Source organism: Pseudophryne corroboree, chromosome 3, assembly GCF_028390025.1.
Source record: "Pseudophryne corroboree isolate aPseCor3 chromosome 3, aPseCor3.hap2, whole genome shotgun sequence".
Taxonomy (NCBI): Eukaryota; Metazoa; Chordata; class Amphibia; order Anura; family Myobatrachidae; genus Pseudophryne; species Pseudophryne corroboree.
The window spans coordinates 520828497-520841552 of record NC_086446.1 but is presented as its reverse complement, the minus strand read 5'-3'; the positions used below and the strand labels follow the sequence as shown (position 1 = coordinate 520841552).

At 47.0% G+C, this 13056-nt stretch overlaps 1 protein-coding gene across 5 annotated transcripts in view; it reads left to right on the top strand.

Annotated features, from left to right (window-relative positions):
• Positions 1-13056, top strand: part of CEP131 (centrosomal protein 131) — a 377073-nt gene that overhangs the window by 187057 nt on the left and 176960 nt on the right. For all 5 annotated transcript variants that reach the window (XM_063961104.1, XM_063961102.1, XM_063961103.1 and 2 more), the window contains one exon: positions 2895-3096. In XM_063961104.1, the coding sequence (XP_063817174.1) occupies positions 2895-3096 (202 nt within the window). The remainder of the gene's footprint in view (positions 1-2894; positions 3097-13056) is intronic.

Below are 13056 nucleotides of genomic sequence, written 5' to 3'. Positions count from 1 at the left end.
ATAGTACAAAAATAGTACAAAAGAGTTTGTATTACAGCAAGTAGAGAACAACACAGAAATACTGTAATTAAAACCACAAAACCTAGAGAGCACAGTGTAGGGTTGGTGCAGACATTGTGGGTAATAAATTCCAGGGGTTAAATATGTCACCCATGAAAGGTAGCAGGCGATGCAGCCATCTTGGCGCACTACGTAGGGATACCATGGGTGGAATAAGTCTTATCCGAACATGACCGGCAGATCCATGTTATTTATCATCCCATCCACGAGCGTACCAGGTGAGACAACCATGTTGGGCGCATTACAAAGGTTCTGGGAGGCGAGCCAAGGACCCAAGGCTTATATGTGAGAACTGACAAGTGTAGTAGTTTGATATACCCTGTTTTAATAGATCTACATGTGGCCCTCCAGCAAATCGAGCTGCTCACCCATGCAGGCCCACTCATCCGAGTCCCGGACCTGCAGCGGCGTGTGAGCGGCAAGTTGGCACCCACGCTGAGAGTATCCCATCTTGTATAATAACTAATAAAAAGTATAATTTACTTATGAGAATTTATTGCTTCATGTATGATCATTTTCATGAGAGTATATTTGTGACCTTTTCCTCCTTATTAATATTATTTCATAACATTTCTAACAATGTTGTACAATTTATAAACTTCTTGCTGCACACACAACACACACAGCAGTCTTATTTTCTGTTACAAATTAGCCGACTTGTTTCCTGTTACTTACAAATAACTTGCAGTTGGTGGTATTTGTAGTGTACACTGTACTGATATAAAAATAAATGACAAAGCACAAGTTGAAATTCCCAGCCCCTCCCACCATACCATTCATAATCCACTATTTGCCTTGGGCTTCTTGTGTACCTGTCAGATTGACTGTTTATATCTACAGGCAAATAGTCCCTTTTTTGCAAACTGAGAATTTTTTTTTTTTAATAAACATTGACGTACGACAAAACATCACAGCACCTTATTGATCCCTCTCTAATTTCTGTCAAGTATCTGCTATCTCCTCTGTACTGCACCACTTACTGGCCTCTTTCTCATCATTGCACGGGCCCTTTTTTATTTTATTTTTATTTAATTTGTACATTGTCTTTCCTGACAGTATTGTTTCTGTACTGTGAACCAGAGTTTCCCAAACTCTGGGGGCTATTCAGAGTTGTTAGCAAACCAAAAGAGTAGCAATTAGGCAAAACCATGCTGCATTGCAGGTGGGGCAGATGTAACTTGCAGAGAGCATTAGATTTGGGTGGGGTGTGCAGGGCCGAAACTAGGATTTTTGTCACCCTGGGCAAGGTAGTAATTTGGACACCACCCCCCTACAAAAAAAGAAATAAATAAAATAACGAAAACAAACAAAACCCGTCAGACTAAAATAATCAGATTATCAATAAAACTGAAAAAAGGAGGATACTATTGGACAATATTGCCCTAAGTGTCACATACCCCCCCCCCCCCCAGCAGCGTGTTCCACTACATGCCCCCCTGTGTCCCCATACATTCCACTATATCATAACACTTCATCACTGCACTACATTCCCCTATCCACTGCACTACTTCACTACACTACACTACATCCCCTACACGCTGAACTACATCACTACACTACATGCACCTACATATACACTGCACTACATCCCCTGCACACTGAAGTACATCACTACACTACATGCCCCTATACACTGCACTGCATACCCTATATGCTACACTACATCCCCTTATATGCTACACCACATCAGTGCAGTACATGCCCCTATCTACTATAATACGTTACTACGCTACATACCCTATATGGTACACTACATCACTACACTACATATAAGCTACAAGCTACACCAAATCCCCCCATCTGGGAGGCAAAGCGGAGGTTGATACTGCTAACTGGAAGCACAGTGACGATAATAAAGTCTGTGTTTAAACTCACAAAGCTGCTGTAGTGAAACTCGGTGAGGGTTGGAGGTTGTCCAGGCTCTTAGTTTGCACTGTAGCTAGCAAAGTGAACCTTTGATTTCTGTAAGATCAGTGGCTGCACCTGTTAACAAGCAAAAGCCTGGTACATTGTGTCCTCTCAATGGTGTGTAGCTGACAGCTTGTTATCGGTTGGTGCTGGGCAGGCAGCCAGAATCATAGCCTGCTGAAAAACACAGCACCAACAACTCGCTTTTATAGCTTGTACGGTGCACCGCGCGCTAGTCGCAGCACTGCATGGCAAAGGAGAAAGTTTAAGACAGTAGACCGCATAGGAGAGATCCCAGGTACTGGAGCTCACCCTCACAACGTCGGAGCCAGACAGGTGGGTCAGAGACGCTGCCCGGGAGCCATCTGCTGTCTCACTGGAGCAGCACAGCACTGCCTGTAAAAAAAATAAAAATAAAACCTGTTCCTCTGTAACTTCTCGGTGCCCCCTCAAATCCTGCTCCCAAGGCGAATGCCCCCTTATCCCCACCGCCTGCTCCCCCCCATTGGCCAGCACGTACCAATGATACAGTATGTCTGTGAACGACAGTGGTCACAGACATATCATTGGTACGTGCTGGCCAACGGACCAGCAATATATCGGCCGTTCAGTTGAACGGCCGATATATCTGCCAATGTGTACGCACCTTAAGACAGATAATGGTGTCTCACATAATTTGTGTTTTATCTCTCTATTTTGTTTAAAAAAATATATACAGTATATAAAATTATAATTAAAATATATGAGTGTTCAAAATAAATATGTATAAAACTTGTCCGGTTTAAACATTTCATAATGTTTGTAGTTGTAACTCCTATATAAGTAATCATGTTTGAACATTAGACTCTATATTAGAAATGTTATACATAATGTAATAATGCAGTATATAATTTATTTATAAATACGCAGTATATAATTTCTCACAGGTCTGGAGCCTGAAATTCAGAGACTTATTTCCAAGCACAAACAGGAGATCCGCAAGTTAAAGGCTCTACATGAAGCTGAGCTTCTGCAGTCTGATGAACGAGCAGCGTTACGATATGTGCGCCAAGCAGAAGAGCTGCGTCAGAACCTGGAGCGTGAGAAGGAAGAAGTGAGCCATAGAGAGCGGGAGATGGCGAAGCAGAGGTGATTCTAAAGCTATTATCTTTTTATTATATTTTTCATTAAGACTATTGTCTTTATTATAGTTTTTCATTCATATGTTTTCCGTTTTTAAGTTTTAGTTAAGGCTAGAATAAATTTTCTTATGTCCACAAGAAAGTTATTATTTGTTAATATTTGTGTATAGCACAGACATGTTCCAAAGTGCTGTAAACTCAGAGAAAATTCAGAACATCTAACTTGCCTACCACAGATACACTCATATTAGGGCCAATTTAGACAGACACCATTTAGCCAACCATTATGTTTGAGGTATGTGGGAGAAAAGCCATGTGAACACAGAAAGTATGTTTCTCTTACGTCCTAGAGGATGCTGGGGTCCACATTAGTACCATGGGGGTATAGACTGGTCCCTTGGGAGCCATGGGCACTTTAATGGTGTATACACACGGTGAGATTTTTTCTTACGATTTTGACTATGTAGTCAAAATCGTAACAAAAGTTAGTGCAGATCGCAAGGTGAAAGTCACCTTGCGATCCCGATTCGATGCCGATGCACGGTCCCGCGCGGTAGGCATCGCAAGCCTAGATTGACTTGCCAACACAGTCTATTTTGACTATCTCTATAGAAGAGATAGTCAAAATTGATACTTAGCCAAAATCGCACATAGTCAGTATCGCAAGCAGACTCATTATGTGCTTGCGATACGGACTATGTGCCGACCTGGCCCCTGTCGCATAGTGAGAATCGGGCATAGCCCGAATCTCACCATTTGTATGGGCCTTAAGAGTTTAATAGTGTGGGCTGGCTCTTCCCTCTATGCCCCTCCTACCAGACTCAGTTTAGAAAATGTGCCGGGTGGAGCCGGTCACAGCTAGGGGAGCTCCTAGGAGTTTTTCTAGTTTTATTATTTTTTAAAAGAGTTAGGTCCAGGGAGGTTGCTGGCAACAACCTCCCTGCTTTGTGGGACTTAAGGGGGGGGGGGGGGGGGGGTAGGAACCAACCCTAGAAGTTAATGGTTCTCTATCTCCGCTGACAGGACACTGAGATCCTGAGGGTGCTGTTCGCAAGCCCACGAAGCGATCGCTCACTCCCACAGCATGTCCGCCACCCTCTAACAGAGCCAGAAGATGGAGTGGTGAGTATGACGCCGGTGCCCCGGTAAGCGGGTCACCGGCGGGAAATGGCGGCACAAGGGTAGGAGCGCAGCTCTGACAGTCTGCGCTCTGGAGGGCTCAGCGGTACTTGTAGTGCGGCGCTGTGAGGGGCGCCCCGGGCCAGCGCAATACCCTATACTGGTCATGTATAGCTTACAAGGTCTAACCCACTGTTTGCTGCAGAAATGACCTCAGGCCAGTATAATCTCTAAATGCGGGAAGACGCGCCATTACAGGGGGCGGAGCTTCTTCCTCAGAGCGGATCCAGCACTCACCAGTGCCATTTTCTCCCTGCAGATCACACTGAAGAGACGCTGACGGAGCGCTGCCCTCCACATAACTCCAGCATACCTCTGTGGTACCAGGGTGTTATAGACAAGGGGGGAGGGAGATTTTAACTGTTTAATCTATTAAGGTTATTCAGGAAGCGCCGGCTGTTTACTGTATAAACTGCCTACTGGGGCACTGTGTGGCTGGCTCATTATACTCTGTCTCTCTCTGAAGGTACTCTGGGGGATACTGTGTCTGCATTTTTGTGTGTGTGTGTATGTTTGTATAGCTCACATAAACATGTCTAAGAACTCTGTATCCTGTGCTGCAGAGTGTTTCTTCGCCTGAAGAGTCTATTCCTTGTACTCAGGACTGTAATATACTGTCTCAGCCTTCTGAATCCTAACCCCCATGGGTGGATTCTATTAGGGGAATGATATCCCAGATTTCATCTCGGATAGCTCAAAATAAGACTGAAACACAGGTTTTGAAAAAGTCTGTTGAGGTTTTGTCGTATTCAGCTCCCACTACCTCTTCAAAGACCCCAATTAATTACCCTAAGAAGTGTGCCCTTGCCCAGATAATGCATGTTGACACGGATACCGACTCTGATACAGGGGACGGTTATAAGGATATACAGGGGGAAGATGCATCCCTTGCTAAGGGGGTGCAACTCATGATTTAGGCTATTAGGGACAATTTACACATTACTGATAAGGTACCTGAGCCTACAGAGGAGACTTACTTTACTGATACTAAGAAATCCTCAATTACATTCCCTGCGTCTAAGGAATTAAATGCATTATTTGAAAAATCCTGGGACAACCTGGAGAAAAAATTACAGATACCAAAAAGGGTTCTCATTGCTTTTCCTTTCCCTAAGGAGGACAGGAAAAAGTGGGAAATCCCGCCTGTAGTAGACGCTTCTGTGTCTAGATTGCCTAGGATTGTTTACCTGTCCCAGGGTCCACCGCTTTAAAAGAGTCGGCTGACCGTAAGATTGAGACTACACTCAATCATTATACACAGCTACTGGCGTAGCTTTAAGGCCTACTATTGCTTGTGCGTGGATTTGTAAAGCCATAGTAAAGTGGTCAGGCACATTACCAGAGGAATTAGATTCTATGGATAGAAGTGGCATTGAATTGTTCTTACGTCACATACAAGACTCTGCAGGTTTCATGGTGGAGGCCATGAAGGACCTTGGCTATCTCAATGCGAGGGTTTCTTCCATGGCTTTCTCGGCATGCAGGGGACTCTTGCTGCGCCAATGGTCTGCGGATGCGGAATCCAAGAAGAGTGTGGAGAACCTACCCTTCACAGGTCAGGCTCTATTTGGGGAAACGTTAGATGCGTGGATCTCCACGGCAACTGCGGGTAAGTCAACATTCCTTCCCTCAGCAGCACCACCTGCTAGGAAATTTTATCCTGCGTCTACCATGCAGTCCTTTCGGAACGCGAAAGCTAAAAAGTCCAAACCCCCTTCCACTTTCTTTAGAGGAGGTCGGGAGAAATCCAGAAAACCTGCATTAGCAGGTTCACAGGAACAGAAACCCGGTTCTGCTTCCTCAAAATCCTTGGCATGACGGTGGACTTCACAGTCTGGAGATCGCGCAGGTGGGAGCAAGATTAAGAAATTTCAGTCATGTCTGGGCGTCATCAGGCCTAGACCCCTGGGTACAAGATATTGTTTACCCAGGGGTACAGACTGGAGTTTCAAGAACTACCATCTCACAGATTCTTCAAATCAGGCTTACCAGCTTTGCTGACAGAAAGTGCTATCCTACAGGAAGCCATACAAAAATTGCTAAGGTCAAATGTTATTGTTCCAGTTCCACCTCACTTAACAATCAAGGGTTATTACTCAAACCTGTTTGTGGTACCGAAAGTGGACGGTTCGGTCAGGCCAATATTTATTCTAAAGTCATTGAACCCTTATTTGAGGGAATTCAAATTCAAGATGGAGTCTCTGAGAGCGGTGATTTCAGGTCTGGAGGAGGGGGAATTTCTAGTATCCCTGGATATCAAGGATGCGTACCTTCACATTCCGATCTGGCCGCCTCACCAGGCTTATCTCAGATTTGCACTGCTGGACTGTCACGATCAGTTCCAGGCACTGCCGTTTGGCCTCTCCATGGCACCGAGGGTGTTCACCAAGGTCATAGTGGAGATGATGCTACTCCACAAGCAGCGGGTGAACATTATTCCTTATCTCGATGATCTGCTGATAAAAGCATCTTCCAGGGAGAAGCTGTTACAGAGCATTGCTTTCTCAACTCAACTACTCCAGGATCACGGGTGGATCCTGAATCTTCCGAAGTCACATTTTGAGCCGACAAGGAGACTGTCCTTCCTGGGGATGATCATCGACACGGAAGTATAGAGGGTGTTTCTGCTGGATGAGAAAGTGTTGGTGATACAAGCAATGGTCCAGGATGTCCTGAAGCCTGCCCGGGTATCGGTTCATCAGTGCATTCGCCTTCTGGGAAAGATGGTTGCCTCCTACGAGGCTCTACAGTATGGAATATTTCATGCACGGTCTTTCCAACTGGATCTCCTGGACAAATGGTCGGGATCTCATCTTCACATACACCAGAGGATACGTCTGTCACCAAAAGCCAGAATATCGCTCCTCTGGTGGCTGCAAACTTCTCACCTAGAGGGTCGCAGGTTCGGGATTCAGAATTGAATCCTCCTAACCACGGATGCAAGTCTCAGAGGTTGGGGAGCAGTCACCCAAAGGGAAAACTTCCAAGGAAGATGGTCAAGTCTGGAATCCATCTTTCCGATAAACATTCTGGAACTAAGGGCTGTGTACAATGGTCTTCTGCAAGCGGCACATCTTCTGAAAGATCAGGCCATTCAGGTTCAGTCGGACAATGTAACGACAGTGGCCTACATAAACTGACAAGGCGGAACGAAGAGCCGAGCTGCAATGTCAGAGGTAACAAGAATCATCCTCTGGGCAGAAAAGCACACGGTGGCGCTGTCCACATTCTTCATTCCGGGAGTGGACAACTGGGAAGTGGACTTCCTCAGCAGACATGATCTCCATCCAGGAGAGTGGGGCCTCCACCCAGAGGTGTTTGCAGAGGTGACAAGTCTGTGGGGTGTACCTCAAATAGACATGATGGCCTCCCGCCTCAACAAGAAGCTTCGAAGGTACAGTTCCAGGTCGAGGGACCAACAGGCAGTGGCGGTGGACGCCCTGGTAACTCTGTGGGTGTTCAAGTTAGTGTATGTGTTCCCTCCACTTCCACTCATCCCAAGGACTCTCAGATTAATAAAAGAACAAGAGTTCAGGCGATCCTCATTGCTCCGGACTGGTTAAGACAGGCTTGGTTCGCGGATCTTCTGGAGTTACTGTTGGAAGATCCGAGACCTCTTCCTCTTCGAGAGGACCTTCTGCAACAGGGGCTGTTCACTTAATAAGACTTACCACGGCTACGTTTGACGGCATGGAGGTTGAATGCCAGATCTTAGCTCGGAAGGGCATTCCGAACAAGGTTATTCCTACCCTGATACAGGCTAGGAAAGGAGTAACGTCTAAACATTACCATCGAATTTGGAAAAAGTATGTGTCTTGGTGTGAATCCAAGAAGTTTCCTACGGTGGAGTTTCAACTTGGGCGGTTTCTCCTCTTCCTTCAAGCAGGTATGGATGTGGGCCTGAGGTTGGGCTCCATAAAAGTCCAGATTTTGGCCTTGTCCATTTTCTTCCAGAAACAATTGGCTGTCCTCCCTGAGGTTCAGACTTTCTTTAAAGGGGTTCTGCACATCCAGCCTCCCTTTGTACCTCCTACGGCACCTTTGGATCTTAATGTGATGCTGCAGTTCCTGCAGTCGGATTGGTTTGAACCTTTACAGGAGGTTGATGTCAAGTTCGCTGAAGGCGGTCACACTATTGGCATTAGCATCTGCTAGGCATGTGTCGGAATTGGGGGCATTGTTCTGCAAGAGCCCCTACTTGATTTTACATCAAGATAGAGCTGAGCTCAGGACGCGTCAGCAATTTCTTCCGAAGGCTGTGTCGGCTTTTCATATCAACCAACCTATTGTGGTGCCATTGGCTACTGACTCCTCAATTACTTCAAAATCCTTGGATGTTGTAAGGGCTTTGAAGATTTATGTGAAGAGAACTTCTCGTCACAGAAAGTCAGACGCTCTGTTTGTCCTTTATGATCCCAACAAGGTTGGGTGGCCTGCTTCTAAGCAGACGATTTCTCACTGGATCAGGTGTACTATCCAGCATGCTTATTCTATGGCAGGCTTGCCGTGTACAATATCTGTTAAGGCCCACTCTACCCGTAAAGTGGGTTATTTCTGGGCAACTGCCCGTGGTGTTTCGGTTTTACAACTTTGCCGAGCGGCTACTTGGTCAGGATCAAACACGTTTGCTAAGTTCTACAAGTTGGATACTTTGACCTCTCCCAAGGTACCCATCTATACACCATGGTACTAATGTGGACCCCAGCATCCTCTACGGACTAAGAGAAAAATAAGAATTTACTCACCGGTAATTCTATTTCTCGTAGTCCGTAGTGGATGCTGGGGACTCCGTAAGGACCATGGGGAATAGACGGGCTCCGCAGGAGACTGGGCACTCTAAAGAAAGATTAGGTACTATCTGGTGTGCACTGGCTCCTCCCTCTATGCCCCACCTCCAGACCTCAGTTAAGGAAACTGTGCCCGGAAGAGCTGACATTACAAGAAAAGGATTTGGAATCCAGGGTAAGACTCATACCAGCCACACCAATCACACCGTACAACTTGTGATAACCTTACCCAGTTGACAGTATGAACAACAACTGAGCATCACTCAAAAGGATGCCACGTAACAATAACCCTTTATTAAGCAATAACTATATACATGTATTGCAGAAAGTCCGCACTTGGGACGGGCGCCCAGCATCCACTACGGACTACGAGAAATAGAATTACCGGTGAGTAAATTCTTATTTTCTCTGACGTCCTAGTGGATGCTGGGGACTCCGTAAGGACCATAGGGATTATACCAAAGCTCCCAAACGGGCGGGAGGGTGCGGATGACTCTGCAGCACCGCATGGGCAAACACAAAGGTCCTCCTCAGCCAGGGTATCAAACTTGTAGAATTTTGCAAATGTGTTTGAACCCGACCAAGTAGCAGCTCGGTAAAGCTGTAATGCCGAGACCCCTCGGGCAGCCGCCCAAGAAGAACCCACCTTCCTTGTGGAATGGGCTTTTACTGATTTTGGATGCGGCAACCCAGCCGCATAATGATCCTGCTGAATCGTGTTACAGATCCAGCTAGCAATAGTTTGCTTTGAAGCCGGAGCACCCAGCTTGTTGGATGCACACAGGATAAACAGCGAATCAGTTTTCCTGACTCCAGCCGTTCTGGATACATAAATCTTCAAAGCCCGGACTACGTCCAGCCACTTGGAGTCCTCCAAGTCACGAGTAGCCGCAGGCACCACAATAGGTTGGTTCAAATGAAAAGATGATACCACCTTTTGCAGGAATTTTGGACGAGTCCGCAATTCTGCCCTGTCCATATGGAAAACCAGGTAGGGGCTTTTACCTGACAAAGCCGCCAATTCTGACACACGCCTAGCCGAGGCTAAGGCCAACAGCATGACCACTTTCCACGTGAGATACTTGAGCTCCACGGTCTTCAGTGGCTCAAACCCGTGGGATTTCAGAAAACTCAACACCAGGTTAAGATCCCAAGGCACCACTGGTGGCACAAAAGGGGGCTGAATATGCAGTACTCCCTTAACAAACGTCTGAACCTCAGGCAGTGAAGCCAGTTCTTTTTGAAAGAAAATGGATAGGGCCGAAATCTGGACCTTTATGGACCCTAATTTTAGGCTCATAGTCACTCCTGACTGTAGGAAGTGCAGGAATCGACCCAGCTGGAATTCCTCTGTAGGGGCCCTCCTGGCCTCACAGCAAGCAACATATTTTCGCCATATACGGTGATAATGCTTCGCTGTCACGTCCTTCCTAGCTTTTATCAGCGTAGGAATAACGGCATCCGGAATGCCTTTTTTACGCTAGGATCCGGCGTTCAACCGCCATGCCGTTAAACACAGCCGCGATAAGTCTTGGAACAGACAGGGCCCCTGTTGTAACAGGTCCTGTCTGAGAGGCAGAGGCCATGGGTCCTCTGTGAGCATTTCTTGCAGTTCCGGGTACCAAGTCCTTCTTGGCCAGTCCGGAGCAATGAATATTGTTCTCACTCCTCTTTTTCTTACAATTCTCAGCACCTTTGGTATGAGAGGAAGAGGAGGAAAAACATAGACCGACTGGAACACCCACGGTGTTACTAGTGTGTCCACAGCTATCGCCTGAGGGTCCCTTGACCTGGCGTAATATCTTTTTAGCTTTTTGTTGAGACGGGACACCATCATGTCCACCTGTGGCAGTTCCCACCAATTTGCAATCTGCGTGAAGACTTCCTGATGAAGTCCCCACTCTCCCGGGTGGAGGTCGTGCCTGCTGAGGAAGTCCGCTTCCCAGTTGTCCACTCCCGGAATGAACACTGCTGACAGTGCGCTTACGTGATTCTCCGCCCAGCGAAGAATTCTGGTGGCTTCTACCATCGCCACCCTGCTCCTTGTGCCGCCTTGGCGGTTTACATGAGCCACTGCGGTCTGACCGGATCAGAACCGGTTGGTCGCGAAGCAGGATCTCCGCTTGATTTTGGGCGTTGTATATGGCCCTTAGTTGATGTGAAGACAAGTCACCTGACTTGACCACAGCCCCTGGAAATTTCTTCCCTGTGTGACTGCCCCCCACCCTCGGAGGCTTGCATCCGTGGTCACCAGGACCCAGTCCTGAATGCCGAATCTGCGACCTTCGAGAAGGTGAGCACTCTGCCGCCACCACAGGAGAGACACCCTGGCCCTGGGGGATAGGGTGATTAACCGATGCATCTGAAGATGTGATCCGGACCACTTGTCCAGTAAGTCCCATTGGAAAGTCCTCGTATGGAACCTGCCGAAGGGAATGGCCTCGTATGAGGCCACCCTCCAGTGATGCACTGACCCCTGTTTTGGTTTTAATAGATTCCTGACCAGTGTCCCGAGCTCCTGAGCTCTCTCTATCTGGTCTGTATCTAGGACCATGCCTAGGAGAGGCAGATGAGTTGTAAGAACCAACTGCGACTTTGGAATATATAGAATCCAGCCGTGTTGCCCGTTACACTTCCAGAGAAAGTGATACGCTGTTCAGCAACTGCTCTCTTGATCTCGCTTTTATGAGGAGATCGTCCAAGTACGTGATAATAGTGACACCTTGCTTCCGCAGGAGCACCATCATTTCCGCCATTACCTTGGTGAACATTCTCAAGGCCGTGGAGAGACCAAACGGCAACCTCTGAAATTGGTAATGACAATCCCGTACCGTAATTCTGAGGTACGCCTGATAAGGTGGATAAATGGGGACATGAAGGTATGCATCCTTTATGTCCCGAGTCACCTTTCAGGCTTGCAATAACCGCTCTTAGCGATTCCAACTTGAACTTGAACCTTTTCAGGTATATGTTCAGGGATTTTAAATTCAATATGGGTCCGACCGAACCGTCAGGTTACGGGACTACACATGGTCGAATAATAACCCCCTCCTTGTTGAAGGAGGGGAACCTTGACCACCGCCTGTTGAAGATACAATTTGTGAATTGCAGTTAACACTGTTTCCCTCTCGTGGGGGGAAGCCGGCAGGGCCGTCGGTGAGGGGGCATCTTCTCAAAGTCCAGCTTATATCCCTGAGACACAATATCTATTGCCCAGGGATCTAACAGGGAGTGAACCCACTTGTGGCTGAACTTACGAAGGCGTGCCCCCACCGGGCCTAGCTCCGCCTGTGGAGCCCCAGCGACATGCGGTGGATTTTTGTAGAGGCCGGGGAGGACTTCTGTTCCTGGGAACTAGCTGTGTTGTGCAGCTTCTTTCCTCTGCCGCCGCCTCTGGCAAGAAAGGACGCACCTCTGACTTTCTTGTTTCTTTATTCGAAAGGCTGCATTTGATAATGTCGTGCTTTCCTAGGCTGTGCAGGAATATAAGGCAAAATATTAGAATTTGGACAGAACAAGAAATACCAACTGCGCTAACATATGAATAGTATTTTTATATTAATTAAAATCAATATCACAAATACACATGTACATAAACAAACTGAATAATATAATCCGGCACTAGATAGTGCCAAAAACACAATATTAAAACTGAGCCTTAGTAAGCCACTGTCTGACAGTGATTGTTCACTTGGGGCAGTCTTTGTGCAAAAATAGCCGATATGACAACTGATTGTTGGAGGATGATAACAAGTCCTGCAACGCATGTGTTGACGTGAAAAAACAGGTATCCAGGTGAAGGAGGATAATTACCAGGTCCCTGGTGGTGATTCAGCCGGGTATCCCACCTAGCGGGGTTCTGGAGCAATCTCTCTATCCCACGCAATGATGATGGTGGTTCTCCCTTTATTAATGTCCACACCGGAGGGACTGGAATCTCCGGATGGTAAACAACGTCCTGTGTATCACTTGCAGGAATCCTCAGGAGTGCCCAGGTCAGA